The sequence below is a fragment of the Symphodus melops genome (assembly GCF_947650265.1).
Source record: "Symphodus melops genome assembly, chromosome: 14".
NCBI classification, from domain to species: domain Eukaryota; kingdom Metazoa; phylum Chordata; class Actinopteri; order Labriformes; family Labridae; genus Symphodus; species Symphodus melops.
The window spans coordinates 11,565,737-11,587,961 of NC_136704.1; the positions used below are offsets into that span (position 1 = coordinate 11,565,737).

General features: G+C 40.3%; 1 protein-coding gene across 1 annotated transcript in view; it reads right to left on the bottom strand.

The window, feature by feature from the left end:
• ofcc1 (orofacial cleft 1 candidate 1) overlaps nt 1-22,225 on the bottom strand; it is a 77,770-nt gene that overhangs the window by 46,930 nt on the left and 8,615 nt on the right. Inside the window, exons 5-15 of the mRNA XM_079361603.1 lie at nt 20,783-20,887; nt 20,063-20,146; nt 17,546-17,770; nt 17,054-17,151; nt 15,619-15,705; nt 14,801-14,865; nt 13,450-13,579; nt 8,326-8,568; nt 5,033-5,181; nt 4,773-4,887; nt 3,703-4,003 (exon numbers count right to left, since the gene is read on the bottom strand). Of these exons, the coding sequence (XP_079217729.1) occupies nt 3,703-4,003; nt 4,773-4,887; nt 5,033-5,181; nt 8,326-8,568; nt 13,450-13,579; nt 14,801-14,865; nt 15,619-15,705; nt 17,054-17,151; nt 17,546-17,770; nt 20,063-20,146; nt 20,783-20,887 (1,602 nt within the window). The remainder of the gene's footprint in view (nt 1-3,702; nt 4,004-4,772; nt 4,888-5,032; nt 5,182-8,325; nt 8,569-13,449; nt 13,580-14,800; nt 14,866-15,618; nt 15,706-17,053; nt 17,152-17,545; nt 17,771-20,062; nt 20,147-20,782; nt 20,888-22,225) is intronic.

Below are 22,225 nucleotides of genomic sequence, written 5' to 3' on the forward strand. Positions count from 1 at the left end.
TGCAGGGCAGCACTCCAAAGAAGACATTAGATGAGGAATCCTCGAAATCAACACGTTTGCTCAAGGGTATGGATGGTTTGATGTTTTTTAAAAAGTATATATATATATATATAATAAAAAGGCAGAGAAAGTAAGCAGTGATACATTTATGGCAGAATCATCTGCGTGCTTACACTGATCCACTGAAGGCGATCATGAAACAAGACACTAATCTAATGAGTCATTGGGGTTCAAGCAAACCCAATGTAACAGGATCATTCAGCTAATGTGAAAGGTCACTTAACCCAGTGTGCCTCCAGCTCATCTCTAGACAAATTCACTCCATTGTGATTGGACGAGTCAAGCGAGGTAAATCTGAATTATGATCCTCCAATTACAAGTCAATCTGGAACACAACAAAATCAATGCCCACACAATAACTCTCTCACAATCCTGTGATATTTGCTTTTGATGGTAACCTGTCAGAGTTATTGTCTTGGAATGGGTTTGTCAAGTTCTTTTGTGTAATAGACACTCTGCTGCATACCCTGATTTTCTATACAGGGATTAATTAACTGTAGGCCTCAGGAATACAGACTTTCTGTCCCACTGTCAGGCTCTGCTGTGTGTATGTTATCACAATGACAAGAGGTCTCCATATACTCGTCCTGTTTCTCAGACAAAGGGGTATTTTGGAAAATCCTGGCGTCACATGTGGAGAGAAAGTGTTCTCTGCGCTGCACACATCAGAAACAGAGAGGCATGAAATGGAAAGGAAAACCCCCCGACTTGACAGACGACTCAGGAACAGGGCATAATTTGTTCTTCTTCTCCTTGCAGAATTGGATTTCCATTTTTGGCTGGTTTAAAGTTGTCCGTTCAATCGCTCTCTTCAACCTTGACGTAATCTCCTCCATCTGAATGCCATAATTCGCTCCAGAGGTAATGTAAAATGAACAGATCTGTATGCAAATGAGAAGAAACGTCAGGTCGGCTTAGGGTTTGGCGTGGATGAGGTGTTGTGGGGGACACCTTTTGATCCGGTAATACGGATCGGGTTCACTTCCAGAGCAACCTCCTCACCTGGCTATGAGAATGTGTGTGTGCTGACATCCATGCTGGTGTGTGAGCCCCAGACCTGGTACCTTTTTCCTTGTGTGGAACATAAATCTCCCATGGTGAGAACCTCCCTCCCTTCTTCTCTCTCCCTCTTCTGGAAAGGCAGTCAGTTCGTTGGGGACACTTCCCTTGTGGGCGTTAGGATCTCTGTGGGGGGTCACAGGTCAGTCGGCGGAGGAAGCGACAAGCTGTGAAATGTAAAAGACCAATTTCTTCCACATGTTTCAGTGCTGGGAGAACACTGCCAAGCTGTCAGCCGGCATCACGTTTAAAATGGGCCAGGGTGCTACCCAGCAGACCTGTCACAACTCATTTGTAATTAAAAAGCCTGTGTGATGTTTAAAGCAGAGCACCCCAGAAACTTTTGAGGACTGTTAAATAAAGATGAGCTGTGCGTGCAAAAAAAAAGGGAAAAAAAGGAGGATGTATTAATAACAAAGGAGCTAGCCAGTGCCTTTGTAGCCGATCAATACCAAATGAGCCTGAACTTGATTCCTGGCAATGGCTAGAACTGGAAAATAGTGCCGTATTTCACCACAAGAAAAATGATCCAAATTACTATTAACAGAAGTCATTAGGCACTCCTAAATGTGGTTACAATCATGATATGACCCTGTCTGGACCACCAAATAAGCTCGGTAACCACACTGATACTGAAAGTTAATTAGTGCATCTGACAGACTACTTAAACCCTTTCAGAATTAACATGGAGCTTATCCCAAACCACCCTTAAAGAAAAAGCAGGAAAACAACAGTCTATCACATGACTGCCACATTGAAATACAATCGTATTCACACCTGGAAATGTACGTTTTTATTCAACCTGACCTGCATGTCCTGGGACTGTAGGAGGAAACCAGATCACCCGCCAGAAAAATAGCCCAATTACACAGGAAACATGCAAGTTCCACACAGACAGATCATTCTCTCTGTGGAGCAAAACTGACCATTGAGCCAATATGCAGTTTGTAGAATTATACAGTTGTGAAATTAAATAATTTACTGTGTTCTAGTTCCTGTAAAATGGTACCACATGACAGGAAATCCCATCTAATATATGGGTATTTTAGTGGGTATGGCAGGGTTTTCCAAACTTTTCAGTCTGTGACCCTCAATATACCAGTGCTGGGGACCTCCATTGTCTCTGGAGGTGCTTAAAGCGTTTGAAGTTGCACACAGCCACACACACTATGAAACCTCCCCAAACAGTGGTAATAAAACATTACACAATAGCATCACATTTGTTTGTATATACTTTCAAATGAATGGATGAAATATGCAATTTTAAACCATTTGCCATTGTTAGATGTTTTGGAAGGAATCTCACGACCCCCCCAAACAATGTCTCATGACTCCCCAGGGGGGTACCCACACTATGGGAAACACTGGAGTACGGGAAAAAGAACCCAAGAATTTTTCAACACCTGAGGTTGCCATTTGATGACAGATCGAAAACCAAATGCAAACAGCTTTCGGGTAAAAATGTGAAATATATTTTTGGCATATTCCTTTTGACACAACGGAGATTTCTAGTTGTTGTTTTAAAAGAAATGAGACATTCATAGTAGCAGCAGTGTTGTTCTTTTCCATGACTACAGGTAGACACTGTGGATGCTTATCTATGATGTGCCTGACGGGACAAAATACTAGGCGATTAATGTATTAAAAAAATATGAATGCATTAATTTCTAGACTTAATTTGTGACAATTAATAGATTTGAGGCAGGGTTAGTCATTTTCAAAAACTAGCATGATTTTGAAAGTAGCATGTTCCGTCTACACCTAGCCCCTCCCCTCTGTGCTCCCTCCAAAGCCACGGCCATCACTTACATGTGAATATTTGATAACTCACAACGGGCAACGACAAACTCAGAGAATAAACTCTGTCATCAGTGAGCTTTGAGTGTGGCTAGTGCATGCAAGGGCTAAAAAACGAGCAGGGAGACAGGGAGGCTTGATTGGTTCATCAAATTGGAACCTAGTGGCAGATATTGGTCAAAGTTTTCACAGGCTTACAACTGCTACAGATGACTTATTTTCTTCATTCCTGTTCCAGAGCACATGAATTATTAATTTTTGTCAGAACCTACAGTACAGGCAATTTCAACCAAAATCGTATAAAGTATATCTGGAGAAAAAATTACCAACCCTAGCTTTAATGCTTACAGTCCTAATATATACTTAATGCTGAATTCAAATGTGACTTATTTGATCAGTTTATATAAAGCTTTTTATCATTTCATCTTACTAAAACTGGTTTGTTTGCTTATTGAAGTCATGGTTGTTCAAACATCTTTTTATGTTACATCCCTATCAGCTGGCTCTATCAGTGTCATACTTGCTGCTCAAACATTTGCTTGAACCAGCACTTGTGTATCTACACTGTATCTGTTGTGATTTTACATATAATCTTACTGAGAAAATGTTCTTTGTTTGATAGGACTTCTGTCAAGCTCAGCCCACCCAACCCAACCCTCCCCTCACCTAAGAGGAGAACTGCGGAAAGTGAGGCCTGCCAGTCTTCTCATCCCAGTGAGTGTGACATTAGGGTGACATTTTCTCCCTACTGTGACATAGTCGGGGGTTTTAACATTGGACCCCTACCTGGCAAAGATGAGGAAGAGCAAGCAGAGTCAGCTGACAGGTGGAGAGGAGACCCCCGGTGAGACTGTACCACAGCAGGCTCTCCTGCTCGGCTGCTGAGGCCTGCATGCGGCTGCTGCTGGGTGTTTAACTGGGACTGGGGGTGGATAAAATGGGGACGGAGCTGGATTTGTGACAGGCGTTGGGGCTGGGGTGGCAACTGGCCCTGAGGTTGATCAAATTGCAGCACAGGTTGATGGTTAGCTGAGGGGATTGACAAGGTGATGCAGCGCTCTGGTCCCCCAGAAGGAAACCTCTTAATCTGGAAAACAAGAAAACAAAATGTGTGAAAGGTCTCCATATGGGTTCAGTGAATATTATAATTTCCTCTTCATGCTAATATTATCAGCAGTTATTATTTACAAAAGTTCCGTGCATTGCATCACTGTTGTTTAGGGGAAAACAGCATGACTGCGCAATTACACTACAGGTGTAAGTGATTAAACTGCAGACATAACCAACTATTCAGATTTAATTAAATTAAGACAAAGCATTAATAGTTTTGCATTTGTACATCCGCTAGTGCTAAGCAGCCACAATAAGTGCAAAAAATGTTATCATGGCGGAGAAATCAAAGCATCTGCGGTAATAATAGTGCTGTAATACAAACAGCATGTTGAAGTGGAATGGACAAATAAAGACACAAACCCAAGACAGAGAGCTTTGTTCTGGCTTTTTAATTCAATTAAGATGTTTACTAATCTAATCAATGCATCAGCTCAAATGCATCCGGAATCGCTGGGTTTAGATGTGGTTCTTGTTTGCTCTCTGGGGCCAATTTCCAATCGCTCTATTAAATCTTTTTATCATAGAAAATACAAAACTCCAACCCCCTTTGTACCCAGATACACCATCCTACCTCCCAAATAATAGGGAGGAATAAGAGGGAGGGAAAAGGACTGAAACAATAAATACATTCACAATTAACCATAAGGCATATCTGCACATCATTTTAAATGTCAGATGTAAAAGATAAAATAATAGTATAATAATAAACAAGAACAAGCACACGTCTTTGATAATGCACAAACCTGAAAGTACAGGTTGCACAGCCAGTGGTCTAAATCAGAGGAAATGAGGGCTTCAATTTCTTTAAACCGGTCCACTTGTGTGTTCGGCTCTCCTCTGAGCAAAGGGGCTTTAAACCTGTGACGATGATATAAAACCAACAAAACAAACACATGAATGGTTTCAAGAGATATGTGAGGATTTTGCTGGCGACTGTAGTGATGAAGTGTCCGAACAAAACAAACTCTTGATCTCCAAATGCTAACTTTCTGCTTAGACGCACCTCCCTTGCACATGTTCAAGGTTCAGTCCACAAACAGGAAATGCCCCCCACGCTACCACCGAGCTGACATGGCTGCGTTGTCCTGGGAGTGCGATCAGTTGGAATACCAGGACCATGGATGGAACGACCTCACAGGCTGCAGGTAAGATCTGCAGACACAAAGGATGACACAGAAACACTTGCAGTTCATCACACACGCCTGAAGGCACACACAATAACGTACACACCAGACGCCGACACATAAGTGAAGGCTGCGCACATAAATGAAGCCGATGACAAACAGACACATGGAAGGTTACATAGGACAGGAGCCCTCAGGGAATAACCTAATCTACATCCTAGACTAAAATCCTCTTTTAACTTATTTCCTTGTTCTTGAAGAGCCATCCTAACTGCCATTCATACCCATCCAACTCAGCAAATTGCCTTAAAGGAGATGTTGAAGTGATAAAGACTGTTGGAATCAAACTGAGGGTGGAGGAGAAGGTTGGATTGCTGTTATAGTCCCTGGCAGTTACTGCATTTCCTATGCATCGAGGCCACCATCAATCACACTGATGTTATTAAGGGTATCTACCATGAACCAAAAACTGTTAGTGCTTAGCAGTTGATGGCAAACACACACATCCTTATTTACCCAGAGAACAGTGGGTTTGCTTAAAAAATGAACTGACAGTGAGGTGGGTGCCACTTCATCCATCATCAGCTGGAAATATTTTATTCCTTTATTAGTTGTAATGGAAAACGCAGGGGACTTGTTTTAACACATAAATCATGTGTATCCCTCCCGACCCGCCCGATAATCTGCATTAGGTATGCACCTGTGCAATGATGGGTAGTAGAGTCTGACTTCGGACACAAATTTATGGCATAATATCACAGATTATGGATATTGAGAATATTTCACATTATTCATTTACTGTAAAAAATATGACCTGCATAAATAGTAATTTGTGTGCATGTGTGCGAGGTGCCTGTGTGCAGACACGTGCTCTTGTTTGCATGTGCAGTGAATGTTTGAAGGGTCACTGTGAAGTTTGTGGCACTGGATGAAATACTTTAGAGGTTGTCTTATTGCCTCTGTTAGTTGAACAACTGCTTTAACAGATGGTTTATACAACAAGAAACATATTTTAAAAAGTGCCCAGAGAAAGGTGAGGAAATGAAATGACTATAATTCTCTAAGGGTGCTCAGTTATTCGTGAGAGTACTGGCTCTTCCCTCTGAATCAATCAAACACAAAAGAAAAATATAAAGAATTAAAAGTAAGGAAAAAAGAAAAACATTCATACAGTACATCGCCATAAATACAATATACTTTTAAGACTTTCTCATTTTGTTTTTTTCACTCTTTATTTTGTCTTCCCCCATCTGTAAAATCAAAATGTGGAATCATCTTCCATGTTGCAAAAAGTGCACATAGACTGACTCCTCCTGACTGCTCCCACCACAGTATATAAAGACGTTTCTGTCTAAATCCAAACCCAGACACACAAAGCAATGCGTGAATGAAAAATACAGAGAGAAAGAGAGAGAGAGGGAGGAAAGGAAAATAAGCTCCTGGCTTTCCTTTACCATCACTAATTCCTCATTTCCTCTTAGAAGGCAGTGCAAGCACTCCTAAAATCGCACGCTATAGTGTGGGCAAGAGGAGGGAGAGGAAAGATCCAAGCCAATCCTGATAGTCTCAGACAAATCTGATCAGCGTTTCCACCACTGTCAATGGGGACAACAACAACAGGTTTGTCTTTCAAGTACAGCCGAGACGAGGAGGGAAGGGAGAGTGACATGAGGCATTTAGCATGCTGTACTTAAACCTTTTTTTACCTCTGAATCAGATCCCAGGTCCGCATTCAGTTAATGCCAGCTTTTACCCCGTCCTTTATGTGTGATGGGAGCTCAAGACAATATTATCAGGGTGCTCTCGCTTAGTAAATACGCCCACCAGCCCATTGATAGTGTCCACATGTGCTAAATGCTCCAGCTAAGGCCTTTAGAGTTACCATCAGAACAGTGAAGAAGCCTGCACAAAACTCTATGGGATCAGGAGGGACACTGGATTTAGTGGCTTCTGTTTTAGGGTTTCTCTTGTGAATTGTTCTTACAGTGAATAAAAATAAACAGAGATGTCTAATCCACTGGTCAATATCAAGCATCCAAAATGAGTATGTGGGTTTTTTTTAAGATTAGCACAGCTTCTATATAGCATGTTTTTCTCACATCAAGATTTTTTGGAAAGTGGTTGTGAAATGTACACAGATCCCATTCTAATGTAATCTGCTGTGTTGTTTTATCAAGAGGATCAAATGTGGGAAAGTGACATGTACGGTTTTTAATATGGGGGGGGGGGGGGGGGGGGGTTAGTATTGTTGTCACCCATCAAAAATATTATATTTAAGGCGACTCTTTTGAACTTTTTAAAATCTTCTTTATTTCCATTCTAGACCAGTAACGTAGGAGATGCTTAGTGTTTTTTCTATATTTTCATACCAATAAACACATCTTCATATAAATGAATAACTGATACTGGGTTTGATTAAGTTGCATAATATTACATGTCATTGCTGAAGATAATGGTTTATCATTCATGGCACCATATAACACTAAAGCCTAAAAGGGCGCATTTTCTTCTACAGCTTGGAAGTTTGTATAACGCTCTTTTTGCAGATATTTCTCTCTTTTTTCTGCAATCGTTACAAGGAAGATAATCACTGTTTAGACTTTGGAAATTGTGTGGCAAAGAGTAAAAATGCACTACAGTACTTTCTGTCACATTAGCACATTGTGTTACATGTTTGCTTTTATCTGAGGGGACGGCTTGTGTTCAGGATTGCATTGTGTTAAACTTTCGACTGAATTTATATATCAGAGATTTAATCCATGTCATTGGAAGTGAGCGTGTTTTTATTCATCGTCCCTCAGTGTCAAAATTGCTCAGTGTTTTATTTCTATTTCCAGGGAAATAAATATTTAAAGCCGCTTCTACAAGCATCATATGAACAAAGGGGTTGTTGAAAATAAAATTGCAGTCACAAATCTCAACCCCGTTCTGTTGCAGTTGAATAAAAACACGTGTTTTTGGTGTATTTATTTTGTATTTGTCCCTTCAATTGTCCAACCTTCAAGGTGAATACCAATGCTTCTTATCTAATCAACTATTTAAAGTACATGAACAAAAAAAGATCTTTAAAAAACAAAAACTGTCATTTTTTGATGTATTATGTATTTATAACAATATCATATTCATTCATATTTTCAATTATAAAATATAACCAAGGTCACTTTAAACTCACCATAAACAGACTTTGGTTGACATGCAGGTCTGTGTCGTAGTGACGGCCCCGGTGATCCATCGGCTCAGTGGACACCGCCCATTGTTGCTGCTCTTTCTTACTGCACCAAGCCAAAGCTTGACCCCCAAGACGACTATGAAGGCCAACGCTGACAGAGTAGAGGCCCCTTGGAAGCTTGTCTCTGGTGGCCCTCAGACAACGCACACAAACCTCCACAGGCTGGGATGTGGTGCTCTGACTCAGCTGGAAGACACATGGTGCAGATCACAAGATTAGACAGTAAAATGTCATAATTTATATAAAATTATAAACAGGTTTTATCATTACAGCTCATTTAAGCTGCAGTTTAACCATTGACAGTTGAACCAATTGGATGCATTTTTATTCTTACAACTCAGTAGAGTGGGTTTGTGAATAAGAAACAATTGTACAGGGACAAGTAATGTAAATTGACATCAGTTGATTCCTTTTTCCCCCACACTTACAATTACTAGCAGGAGAACTTTTAACAAAATATGCATGCCCCTCGAACCTAAACCTACTTAAAACACATTTACTGACTGATGGTGCATTCCATTAACCTCGGATCTCGGAGCTGGAAATGATGTCACTCCCTGGTGCACGAAAATAACATGACCACATGTCCACAGATAGAACATGCATGATACTGTTGATGTGATTTACCTAATTACACAAAAAGGACTATTAAAGAAGACTGCGTTGCTCCTTAAAGCAAAGGTTACAGCTTACACGCTACTGATAATGCTGAAAAAAGTTCACATGTTGAATTTTAACTCAGGGTAATAATGGTTCATCCAAGATCAAAGATCACATTTGACATCCAAGATTATATGGAGCGCACCAATACTTTTACTAATTTAGATGGAATGAGATACTGTTCTTTTTTCATTCAATCTTGCCAGACACAAATAACAGTTTTTCCAAAGTTTCAGTATTTCCTCCCACTTAATTACTGTACAGAGCAAGTACAAACATGTCAGTTGAGGGAAGTTACAAATTATCACCACATATCAACTTAAGCATCTCAAAGCTGTAAATGTAATAACTTAACCTGTCTCAAAGACAAACATGATTGTTGACAGTGTGAAGCTGACATATTGACCACAGTTGTAAATCCCTTCAGCAGTTACATTATCTTATCTACATCTCCCTCAATTGACGCTGTTAAATACTTTGTAGCTACTGTTTGAAAAAGTGCTTTGTTGATACAATTTGAATACTTATCACATCTCCCAGTATTTACACCAACTCCTTATTCACACATAGCACACATACATAGTTATTGGTGCTATTAGCAATCTATCAGAGCCATTGCTTGCCCTTGTCAAGAAAAAGGACATCAGAAAAAACTGTGTTTTATTTTTTTCAAGGATTTCTAGATGTGACAATTAGCGTAGCAAATTCAAATGGTGTTTTTTTGCACCATGAAATACCCTGACACATGTTGCATGTAATTTAATAGAGGATAGAAGTGAGAAATTCACATCTGGAGATAAGACAGCATGACTAAAGTCTGAGAGAACAGATCATCTGTCAGTCTTAGAGATATAAATTGGCTCTGATATTTGCACTGACAACCGCTTAAACAAAACAATTTTCACAAATAGTCATATTGGATGATTTCATTCCTAATTTGAGGGTGGGGACATTTCCAGGTACTTAACAGTGGAGAATGTGTTGGCTGACTGTACTCAAGCATTGAAATAAGGACGACTTGCCCAGCACAGCTGCAGGCTTCCATCTACTGATCTCTATTTAACCATTTAGGGGTTAAGTGCATTGCTCAGGGGCACATCAGCATTCCTTGTTATCAAAGTGGAGTGTGATATTTATTTCCCCTGGCCACATTGCCCATTCAGAATAAGATTTCTAAACGCCAACCTTCTGGTAGTGAGCTCATCCCAACAACCTTCAGGCTACATCAGCCCACTTGTTGTTTATTTGCTTGTTTGTTTTGGTGACATGTGCCTCTTTTTGAGGGCTTAGGATGAGTAACAGGGTAAGCTGGCTAGACTTAAGTTTTTTTATTAAACATAATCAGGGAACAATATAAATACATTTAAGTCTTTTGTCCCCTATGGCATCTGTTGAACATCACTGAATGGAAAGTCAATCTAGCTTTAACAGAGTCAATTGGTCTTTATTAGCATTACTGTAGTTTTTCAAACTTTGATCTCTATTTTTCTATGTTGTTGTGTTATGTGTTATGCAGCAGCCTGTACGTCCAAGGCAAATTTCCTGCGGGACTAAATAAAGTAATCTTGAATCTTGAATCTTGATTGCAGTGAAGGTTTGTTGCACATCAGATTGGACATTTTGGATGGTTGGAAATTTTGCATTCTTTTTTTTCAGTTTGAGCAGAGATGCAAATTCTAAAAACCACTAGCAATAGAATGCATAATTACATGTTTATTATCATGTATCCTATCCTGTCCTATCCTATTCTATCTGGGACCTACTCATTTTAAGTAAAGGCATATATTTTTCTCTGATTATGTTAGTTGCATTCTCTCTTGATCTATCCTTTCCCACAGTACCATATCATGCAGTAGGATCCCATCTCCTGCATCACATTCAATCGTATCACTTCAATTATGCTATCCTATGGTTAAGGTTAAGGTATGGTTTTGTATGGTATCATATCTTATAATTTATTTTCCTTTCTTTTCCCATCCCATCCCATAGCACCCTAACTCGTCCTATCCAATCCAGTCCTATTATCTATTATGTCACTTTTACTTTATTGTACCGTAAGATTGCATCACATCGCATCAAATCCCATTTCATTGCATTTTAATGTATCATGTACCATCCCGTGCCATCCTAATGCATTCCATCCTATCCTATCCTATACCGGCCCATCCCATCCTATTTTACGTCTTCTCATTTTAGATGTATGCCGATCTGATTATGTTGGTTGCATCTTTTAATGTTCATTTATTTTATGGACTTGAGTTTTCCCTCAGGCAAATGTTGAGAGAGTCTGGCGATTAAAGACCTCCATTCAATCATTGACATATTAGGAGTATTATACTATCTGTTTACAGTATACTATGCAAAATGTTGTCACCAAGCACAATTGGACTATCCCTATTACAGACATACATCACATGATCATTCGACTAGCAGCGGCTGGTGGTGCCCACTGCTACGCCAGACTGCGAGGGGGGAAGGTGTGTGCTGAGCCCTGCAGTAATGCCCCTCAATCTCTCCACTGTGAGCATCTTTGCATACCAAAACAACAAAAACAATTTAGGCAGAAGTGAAATTAGTATAATTGGTGGCAAAGCGGTTTAGCCCACACATCACACATTTGGGAGGAGGTGATCGAGGACTCCAAACCCCCACTTTGGAAAGAGATGTATACATGCTGTCTGGAAAGGAAGAGGAGGAGGAGAAAAGATAAAAAAAGGGGCACAGAAACAAACAAAAAAAAAACAATAACATCACATCAGTGTCTAATTTGCACTATGTATATTTTAAAGAGGTATTGTATTATCTGGCCCAGATGCTTGCATAGGTGTTGTAACAGACAGTGGAGGCAGCAAGGTGAAGGTTGAGTGAACCACTTTTCCATATCAGAGGTGGTTAGTTTGCCCCAAGCCTGAGTTGTGCCTAAAGTGCCATAACATTACAGCACTCCTACAGATGAGATCAAAGGCGCTAGCGAGGGATCTTCCTCGGTTTTGCTGGCAAGCATCCGTCCTTTTGCAGAAATATCTTTTCAAGGCTTTCCACGTATTGACTGATCACACAAAATGCACTCTTAATAGAGACAGGAAATGCCACATACAAAAACTTCCTTTCTTTCTAAGTATGGGCTAATATTCAGAGATTAAGCTTTCTCGTTAATTATTTTCATTTTAATTAGTAAATCTTAATTAACAATGAACATTTACCCTTAAAATTTTTTGGCTTCGGAATGAAGGAGGGGGGTGAAGAAAGCAGAGAATAAATATGACAATCTTTTTGGGACCTCCGGGCAGGATTACTGATGCAGGCTGCCTTAGTTATTAAACACGTTCTAAATTAAATGCCTCCATGAATTTTGCACAGAAATATATTTTCATAGTTTTGCATGCCAAATGTGACATTTTATATTTCAGATTCATCTTACTGCTGTAATTTTAGGGAAATGTCATATAAACAAAGATTTTGTCTTTTACCAAAAGAAATTACTATGCGTGGCAGGTTTGGCCATTGCTTTCTCTCTCTCTCTCTTTCTTTTTTTTTTTCCTCTCCCTTTTTTTGCCCCCTATTCTGCCTGTGCCGGTTGTTTCAAGTCAGCAAGCCATAAAAAATCTTTATCTCAGTGAAACACAGCAATTTGGGAGATAATCGAATGGTGACTGGGGGGCACAAACGCCAGTCTGAGGAATTATACCACAATCTCCCCTGCATTTACAACCTTCCTCAAAGCCAGTTGTCACCCTGGAAGGAAAGCCCCCGACTGAAGATTCATTACATCTTTAAGCCAGCATGGTGGCATGGCAGCCTCATCCCCAGATGCAACACAACAGCACACTCCTCCCACTGCTGGTGATGCTACCGCTAAAGCTGCAGCTTCCTTCTCCTTTTCCCACTTGGTTCCCTTTTCTCTCCTCTTCCTATGTTCATCTTTTTTCATCTCCAAAGACTCCCTTTTCCCTCCTACTTAGATTCCTAAAACCACAGACAGCATCCACACAAAGCAGGGAATGGTTCTTTTTATACTGTACACAAAATAATGTGGCAGGATACTTATAATTCTGTATATGGAAGCCGTCTTTCTATAGTGCCTTTGAATGAACGTGTGTGCCTTCGTAGGCATGTGCACATACAGTCCCCATTGGTGGAAAGAAAGGAGTAAAGGAATTTCAAACTAGAAAATAAGGGATATGATTTTGCCTTTCTCACACAGGTCCCATTCATCACAGGATTGCACATAATTACATCATTTCACTGTTTTGAACAAACACCCAGCCTTTTTGATGATTTGTAAACACTTCGGGATCAATATCTTCACAGAGATTAAGAGGAGAGTCACTTCCTGTTTGCGTACTTTCTGTTTCATTACAAATGTGTGATTCTTACTCTTCAACCACAGTGTCTAGCAGATCCTACCTGCCACAGGGGCCGTGATGCTGTGGAGGAGGAGGACTCTTGGAGCTCTGTCATCTGCCCGTATTTGGCTATCGCTTCCTCTTGGCCTTCCCCCAGCGCTCTGAGTGACGGGCTTTCAATGGTTTGGCTGCTACAAGAACAAACACACACACACACATACAACTCAGGCAAACACAGAAAGTTAACCCTGTTTACAGCCACCTGCATTTTGGACTCTTTGTTGTTCTGTAGCCAACAGCAGCTCAATCTAATAACAGCACAACAAAACACTTTCCACTGGGGTCCCTCTCTCTCTCTTTCTTTCGCTCTCTTTGCCTTTCTAGGCCTTTCAATCTTATCAGTGGTAATGTAATAAGCGGTTGCTTTGCTCTGTCTCCTCGCCACCTCTCTTAATTCCTCAAAATAAAGCAATATCACAGGGGCCCTGGCCTGCCTGTGACTGGGGATAAGATGCTTGTAAAAGGGAGGATAATTCAGCAAATAAATGCTCGGCATCAAAGGCAAGCACTGGGTCTTTCTTTCCATTCTCTCCCTTTTCCCTCCTCTTTTTTTTCGCCTATCAAAAGTATTACATGTGCTTTCATCAGTTCACAACAAGGCACAATGTGCTTCCTAATGCAATTACTCGACCTCCATTAAATCAGAAACAGTGGAAACAAATGAATTACACATTTGTTACAAAAACCACGAGTCAGCTCTGCGTCTCTCCTCCTTATTTTTTTTTTCTTTTATAGGCGCAGGGAGAGAAAAAGTGAAATCATTTCTCATTAAATTTCAGGCAGATGTAGCCCTAGGTGATGCATAGAAAGTCTCCCATGTCTAATAGCCACCCACCATTGATATCAGAAGGAATTTACAGAGTTCAAGGCTGTCGAGAGGAGGTCAGCTCGCTAAACTCCGAACCACATTCATCTGACAGAGCTGGTGTCCGACAACCACCCACCCATAAAACAACCAAACACAACAGAAGAGGCTTATGTGTGAAGTAGTGTCTTGATTTTATCATGTCAGCTGGCATGGTAGTCCATAATTACTAAAAACTTAAACATGCTAAGCTGACTGCCCGCAGGGTTCTCCATACCAGATTTGATGTGTGATCTCTGACTAAAGTGGACGGACCAAGAATTGATGCGCCTCCGAGCCCAATGACATGGACAGATTCCTATGCCCCGCAGCCATACTACCCACAATGCCATGCTCGTCGACAGGAGAAGCGAAGCAGAGGACATATGAATTACATGCCATATCGGATGTCTGTGAGAATACAAATGCTTTTTTACACAATTAATGATTACAGTCGTATAACATCAATTTTACATATGGAGAGAAATATGAAATGGGTTGGACTCACTGAAGCAGATTGTTCAGCCTGGGCTGTGGAGCCACCACGTCACAGTCTCGCCCTGAATGAGGCTCCTATGAAATATTGAAGTGGGAATAATAACAAACACTGTTAAGATGGTAACCGTCATTCACTTTTGCAGCTAATTTACAGTTTGATTAAAATCATTACTCTCTGAGATGTAAAATTAAATGGTTTTTAATCACAGTTGATCAAATTTTAGTTTGCATGTTTGAAATTCCATTACTTAACTTCTTTTATTTGAAATGTTGAGTCTTTTTATTTTTCTGCTATTTTGCTTTTACACTTCCTGTTTGAGGTACTATCAGTAGATCAAAAGTTATGACATTAACTTAACCACGGAAAAAAACGAAATCATTGCAGTTGGTAATTAAATAGAAACAGCTGAAAAAGATGGTAAAAAGAAGTGGAATATTTGATGTGACAGTTTTCTAAAGTGAAATGAGACATTCAAAGGGGCAGCAGGCTCATTCTTTTCAATCACTGGGACTACAGGAAGACGTTATGAAGGTTTAGCTACTGTGCTTCTATAAAGGGATAAAATAGCATGTGATTCACGCGATAAAAAAAATAAATGCATTAATCTGTCACTTTATTTGGTCTCGATAAAAGCATTAATGCTCGCAATCCTAATTCTCTGAAATTCTTTTTCTCAGGGAACTGCCTACAAACAAACTTTGAACAATGTTTGTACAACGATGTAACAATACAGATGGGTCTAATGATGTGATGAAACTATAAATAGATCAGAGCTTACTACAAAAGCTAAACATCCTTCAAACACTTTATACTGTACAGGCCTTTACCTTTACATTCCCAGTTAAGAAGTGCATTAGTCTCTTCTTCCTCTTTGCCCACTCACTCCTCTTCAGAGGTCCCTTCTGAGCCGCGTGCTGAAATGTGTAAACACACTTGCACACTTTCTTTGGATGCAGCTTTATGAAACAGTGCAGTGCACCATAATGGCAGAATTAAGCACAAGGAGCAACTGTAATGCAATCTGCAGGCAATCGATACTGAGCCAGGCCCTACAGACATGTAGCGTTTGATGAGTATTTCTGCCGGTTTTACATTCAGTCAGCACATTCACACTCCCTATTCAGACGCATTGACACTGCTAAGTGACAGCGTCTCGCCCTGTAGAGGCTTTGTACAGCAGAATAGAGAAAGAAGAAAAACGCTATTATTTTTAAAATAGATGTGAAATCTCTGGTGGATAATGTGCTTCCAATGGGAGGTGGGTGTGGAAACAGTAGGAGAGCGCTTACATATTATAGCAGAATAAGATAACACTGATCCCAATACTGATACAGTACACAGTAGATCCCACTGATTATGGAGTAAGGCAGGATGAGTCAACTGTTGCTGTTGCTTCCAAGTGATATTGAGACATTGTTGAGCCATTTGTTGAATTACACTGACTTTCTATTCACATAATTTGACTTGTAGTCTCTTTTCAAGTGAGATTAGAACTAAAAATACAGTGGATGGAAGTTCTGCATTCTGTTTATATACAGTATGTTCGCGTCTTTTTGCAGTCTCGATTTGCATTCACAAAAGAAACGTGTTGTTGCATTCTCTCATCGCTTTTCTAATTCATGGAGCGCAAACATTTGTTTTGAAAGAAGCTTTAGATCTTAACGCTAGTTCACAATCTCCCTGCTCCCTAGTTGGAAAATAAAAAGGTGGTCACGCTCTATTTTTTTCCTCAAAAGACCTTAAGATGGGTAAAGAACCAAGAAAATGTAGCGTCTGAAAGGAACAAATATACATGATAATGCACAACAAAGTTCAAAGACACGGCAAAACTGTCTCCACAAATACATTATTGTGTGAGGATATCATACGAAGCATAGATTATGTAGTTAAAATTCATGTAATTATTCTGGGCCATGGATGAATAAGTTATCTAACCTTGAATGCATGTTCTACAAAAAGCAATTTCTCATGACTGCATTCAGCCGAGATTCAAAAATTCTACACAAAATATTTAATGCTGAACTTTTATAAAGGTTGGGGACAAAAAGTAGAGCAAAAAAAAAGCAAATGTGAAAAAAGGAAGAAGAGGGGATAAAATGTGTTTAGTACACACTCACACAAACTGGGATGTGAACGGACAAATATACACGCACACATGCACACACTCTATGTCCATTAGCCTAAGTCACAGCATAATGGACATGGCTGATGTGCTGGTGAATATGGGATGATGACACAGATATTCCTCTTTGTAGAGCTGACCTGCTGCAGTGAAAGGCTGCCAAGCGTGATCATGTCAGGCCGCACGCGCTCCCTCAGCTGCTGGGCGTAGTGGGGGATCGCCTCCTTAGCTGTCTTCACTGCAAGAAATAAAACAGCAAAACACAAATCATATCATTTGATATGGCTAAATGCGTTTGTATTATTAGACGTCAATTTGTGTCTATAATTTCACACCAATATATGGGATTCAATATTTTCAAGATACTTATGAAAGTATAATTTAAAGTCTGAAACTTCTGAAATAATTGTTTTTCTATTATACAGGCCGATTTAGTGTTGGTCCCCTAAATGTTCTCTCATTGCAAAATAAAAATTGAGCCAATGTACAAGCTTCTTCTGGTTCCTACAAACTGTTAAATCACGTTACACTTTTGAATGTCATAATAATAGTGTTATAATACACCATGTGTCATCATGCCTCTCCACATATACAAAATCAATCTCTAAACAAAGTCCAAAGCATAGCATTACTTTTTACAGTGCTCTCTCTGCCCATTACCATCCTCCCTGCTTCGAGTCCAGCCTCTCCTCCCGGCCCAGCACCGGCCCCAGCCTGGGTTTTGGCAATGGTGTGGGCCTGGGAGGGCCGTGAGCCCGAGGCATCACCACCGCTGTGGAGCAGCAGTCGCCGCTGAAGCACCGGATCACCCGCCTTCACCTCCAACACCTCCTCATCCCTGGAGGCTAGCAGCGTACCTGGAGAGATATGCATCAGTGGACATGCACAGGCATACACACACACACACACACACACACACACGCACATACTTACTATGAAGAAACCCATACAGTACATGTACACAATGATTTATTTGCAGATGAAAAATGATGCACTTGTTGTAATCAATGACAAAAAACATATGATTACATCCACAGCTACTTTTAAAGCTATTCTGTTCCTAAAATATTTACTTTGTCAAAATCATGTTTAGGGAAAACCCTTAATCTTTTTCCACCCAATTTTCTCACAGTACACAAAATATATTGTACAGTGTATCTATATTTAAGCCACATAAATATCCCAAAACTTCACTTTTAGTAATTCAAAATTCAAAATGCATGATAATAAAAAAAAAGGAAACAGTTGTTTAACTTTAGAACAGATGCAGATGTCCTAAATGTTGATCTGACCTGAAATGATACATCAAAGACATTATGTCTTTCTTTAGTGTTTTTAAATGTCTGTGGCTTTGAGCTGTACAGTATGCGGGTGCAATGTTGTGTTTTTACTCAAAGCATACACAAGGAACTAAATTGCAACATTTTTTTTTTTTTGCCTGTATGTGAACTACTTTAGAGGTAGCGTATTTCTCTCTCATGTGCAGCAGCTAACCTGCTTGCTGTGTGTCTTTTCTGCATCGCCTCATTGGTAGAAAGCGTGAGGTATTCTTTGAGCATCTGGGTTTTCAACGTGTGCAGTCCAACACGTACACCAGCCAAAGCTGTTATCACTGCCTAATTCTTTTCACATAGACGCTCATATCAATGCCTCACTGAGAACCAGAATGTATATAATGCCAGTTTTTCTTTCTCCCAACGCTGAGCCAAAGCAAACAAATGTTTTGAGATAAAAAAAAAGGCGAGTAAAGATCTTACACAGAGAAGAAGGGATATCTCCAGGAATATTTTCTGAGTAAAAACGGCGACAGTGTTGGCTACTGTCCATTTCATTAATACTTTGTCTTATTCTCTTCCTTGTGAAGTGTGTATGGGGCTTTGTGGCAGGTTGTAAGAGCCCAGACAAAAGCCAGCCAAGCAGTCACAAAATGTCAGGATCCACTGTGACATACACTGTGCCGGTTCTGCAGCTGCAAAGAAGACTTGCGGCCTACACCGGTGGGAGGCATTCGCACAACAGCATAAGGTGATTGTCTTGAAGTCTATTGTAGACCGGTGAAGTGCTTACTGGCAGTCAACGCAGTTGGACCCCATCAGTACACAAGAGCTCTCTCTCTCTCTCCTCCTCCTCTCTCTCTCTTTCCTTCCTTGTGTCTCAGCCTATTGCATGGAGGAACTGTTAATCCAAGATCCTCTTTACTTTTTCTGTAGGATTTCATGAACATTCCAAGACAATGGATGGGGCTGCTAATCTCGGTGGTACAGCTAAATCCGAGACAATGGCAAATAATACGAGCCGGGAAAATTCTACCGTGTTGAAGCGGGCCTAAACCCATCACTTGTGCGCTGGAATTACAAGGGAGATGTGCGTCATGTCAACAGGATCTGGTGCGACTGTCTTCTGCCAGAACAATGCTGAGCTTAAAGCACCTCAATGCTGCCTGGTTGGCTACATATTTAAATGAAACTGAGCTAATGAGAAAAGGCACGCCTACTGTGAGACAATGGCTGTGCTTGGAAAGCACCGACTACAAGTGAGGGTCTGTTTCTTGTCTTATTCTTTGTTCTGTGTAAGTGCTGCTCTTAGTGTTGGTGGAAAATGCAGGGTTTTACATTTGTCTGGTTGTTTAATGATTCCACGAAGCTGTTCTTAAAGCTACAGTACCCAAAAAGTGTAAAGAACGTAAAACTGCCGTGTTCACTGTGAGAATGTTGTTGAAATGTAAAAAGTTTCTATTAATAATTTAGTATAAATATTTATAAAAAATGTTAAAAAAAAACAAAACCTGAGACCTCTCCAGCAACCACACTAACTTCTATACTGCAAGACTTGAACCAGCAACCCTCCAAAGTCCTGCCCAGGTCCCTACAGACAGATCTACGGCTGTGAATATAAGTGGTTCTTCAGTTTTAATACAGACTGAATAGATCTTTACACCACCATTCTGCAGCTGTTTTCTTAGTGTATAAACATTTATGAACTATCTTATCAGTAAATGACAACTGTTAAGTTATTAAATCAACATAAACACTTCTTATTGATTTTAATTTGAACTAAAAATGTTTAACTTTCTATTTTGATATTGGCCAACAAACCTACTGCTTTCATATAGTTACCCCCCAGGAATAAACAATAAAAGAGTTACATACCAGGTATATTTATGAAGGTATCATCCTCATCCAGCAGTGCAGTCATTCTTTGATACAGCCGGTTTTCATCTGCATCCAACATTGCTACCAATCAAAACAATTATAAAATGAGTACACCTTAAACAGCGCTGAAGAATTACATGCATTCTCTTAGCTTTGAAATTACTTTCCACTTATCAAAAAAGTCAATCTAAACCATATCTTCACATGCACTTGAGAGATATTAGCTGTGGCTGCAGAGGCCTGAAAATCAAGTGTATGCAGAGGGGTAATGAAAAGGGAGCATTAACATGCCTGTTAGCCGGCCTGTCATCATGTGATGAGATTTGGTTTGGTGAATCCTTTGATATTACACGGCAGTGATATCCAAAAGATACAGGTGAAATGGCTTCTCCATTAATAACCGTGTTTCATTATAACATGTATATTACTTGGCTCCCAAGAGCTTGCTTTTAATGGGCCTACTTTTAGAGAGCGCTGCAAACTATTGATGTGGCTCTCCGTGTGTCATTTGACAGGGGAAAGAAAAAGCCACAGTGGAATGAAAACTGACCAATGATACGTGACCTTCGTCAATGACAGTGAGTTGGAGGGCCAATCTCGTGATGCCATCATTTAGTGTATTTACATAGACTGGCCTGCCGTCACAAATGGCGGCCTGCCACCGGTGACCTCACTTTAATGAACCGAGGAGAACTATTATGACAGAGAATGGCATACTTAATTCAAGCTCATCTTCGGCGCTGACCCCAGTCATCCTGCGATGCCTTGGGTCCGTCTGCTCTGCCGACAACGGGTCAAAGTAATTTTGGGTGTGATTATTTCCTGTCGAAAGTGCGAGAGGCGAGAGAATGAGGGAAAGAGACATTAGGAGTTGGCAAGGGGGTTGGGGGGGGGGAGTTGTACAGGTTCAGGTTAGTGGTTATTAGAAGCACATGAAGCGAAATGTTAATTTTGAAACCCACACTGTGGAAGGGCAGGGGCAGCGGCTGCTACCAGATAAGGCAGAGCCAAGATGAGACAGGAGTACAGAGGCAGAAAGGGCGAAGTGGGAATGAGACTGCTGGCTTTCTCAGTGTGCTTCTCCACGGCCTGCGGTGCTCTGGGGCCTAATTAGCATGCCGCGAAAGGTCACGGCAGGTAATCTCTTAAATACGACTGCCATATGTTTGCTGTGTTCAAAAGGAACTAATGAGAAAGTCTACAAGCCCAAAAGTACCTGGAATTTCAAAGACAATACCTTATAAATACTCCGAGGTCAGCGGCCTAGAGGACCCGGCAAGTTTTGAGGAGTAGATCCAAAGGAAAATAACCTGAGCCCATGTCTCATTGACTTCTTATTAGCAATCACTGACCTATGGGTATCAAGTCTGCTCCACAGAGTTTATGGGAATCCAATGGCTCCAGGGTCTTTCTATTAAGGGTACACCCCACCACGCCGCTTTCTTAACCTTAAATCATTCTCATTACAGGCCTTGAATATTTCACTCCAATCTAAATTGCTTCAGTTGTATTTCTCAGGTTGTGGGCTGAAACATGCATGCTAGGCTACATAAAATGATGATATACGTTTAAAAGAAGGATTATCTTCGGAGAAGTTTTAGGTTATCACTGCTTGGCTGAATTAGAATTTCAGCAAGTGTGTTTGCATTTTAGCACCAGTGGTAGGCCACAACCCGAAAACCCCAAGTGTGATTCTTTCCATGTCATATAAAAAAATCAGAGGTTTTCAAACTCAGTAAACCAGTCATGCTGAAATACTGATTGAAAAAGGAGCAGCCAGTTGATTCCTCAATTGTGGCCATAAATTGACTGTGAAATTCACACGCTAACTCCCCCCTACATCATTAACAGAGGGTTTGAACATTTCTTTGCAAATAACTTTTTTTAAACACACATTTGCATAATGCTGAAATCATATCTGTGAATTACCTAAAGAGTCTGCCTCTCCTCCAGTTCATCTCTTAAGAGAAAGTTTGAATCCACGGATAGAAGAAATGTTAATGCAGAACAGAAGTTATTACATGTTCCTGAGTTCAGTTTTAATAAACTACCCTACTGTATGGTTAAGTTCTTTATATATGCTTTAAGGGTATGGCAAGTGGCCTAATTAGTTAATTATTAGGCCAATTAATAGAGTAGAAAAAACAAGACAGTTAAATC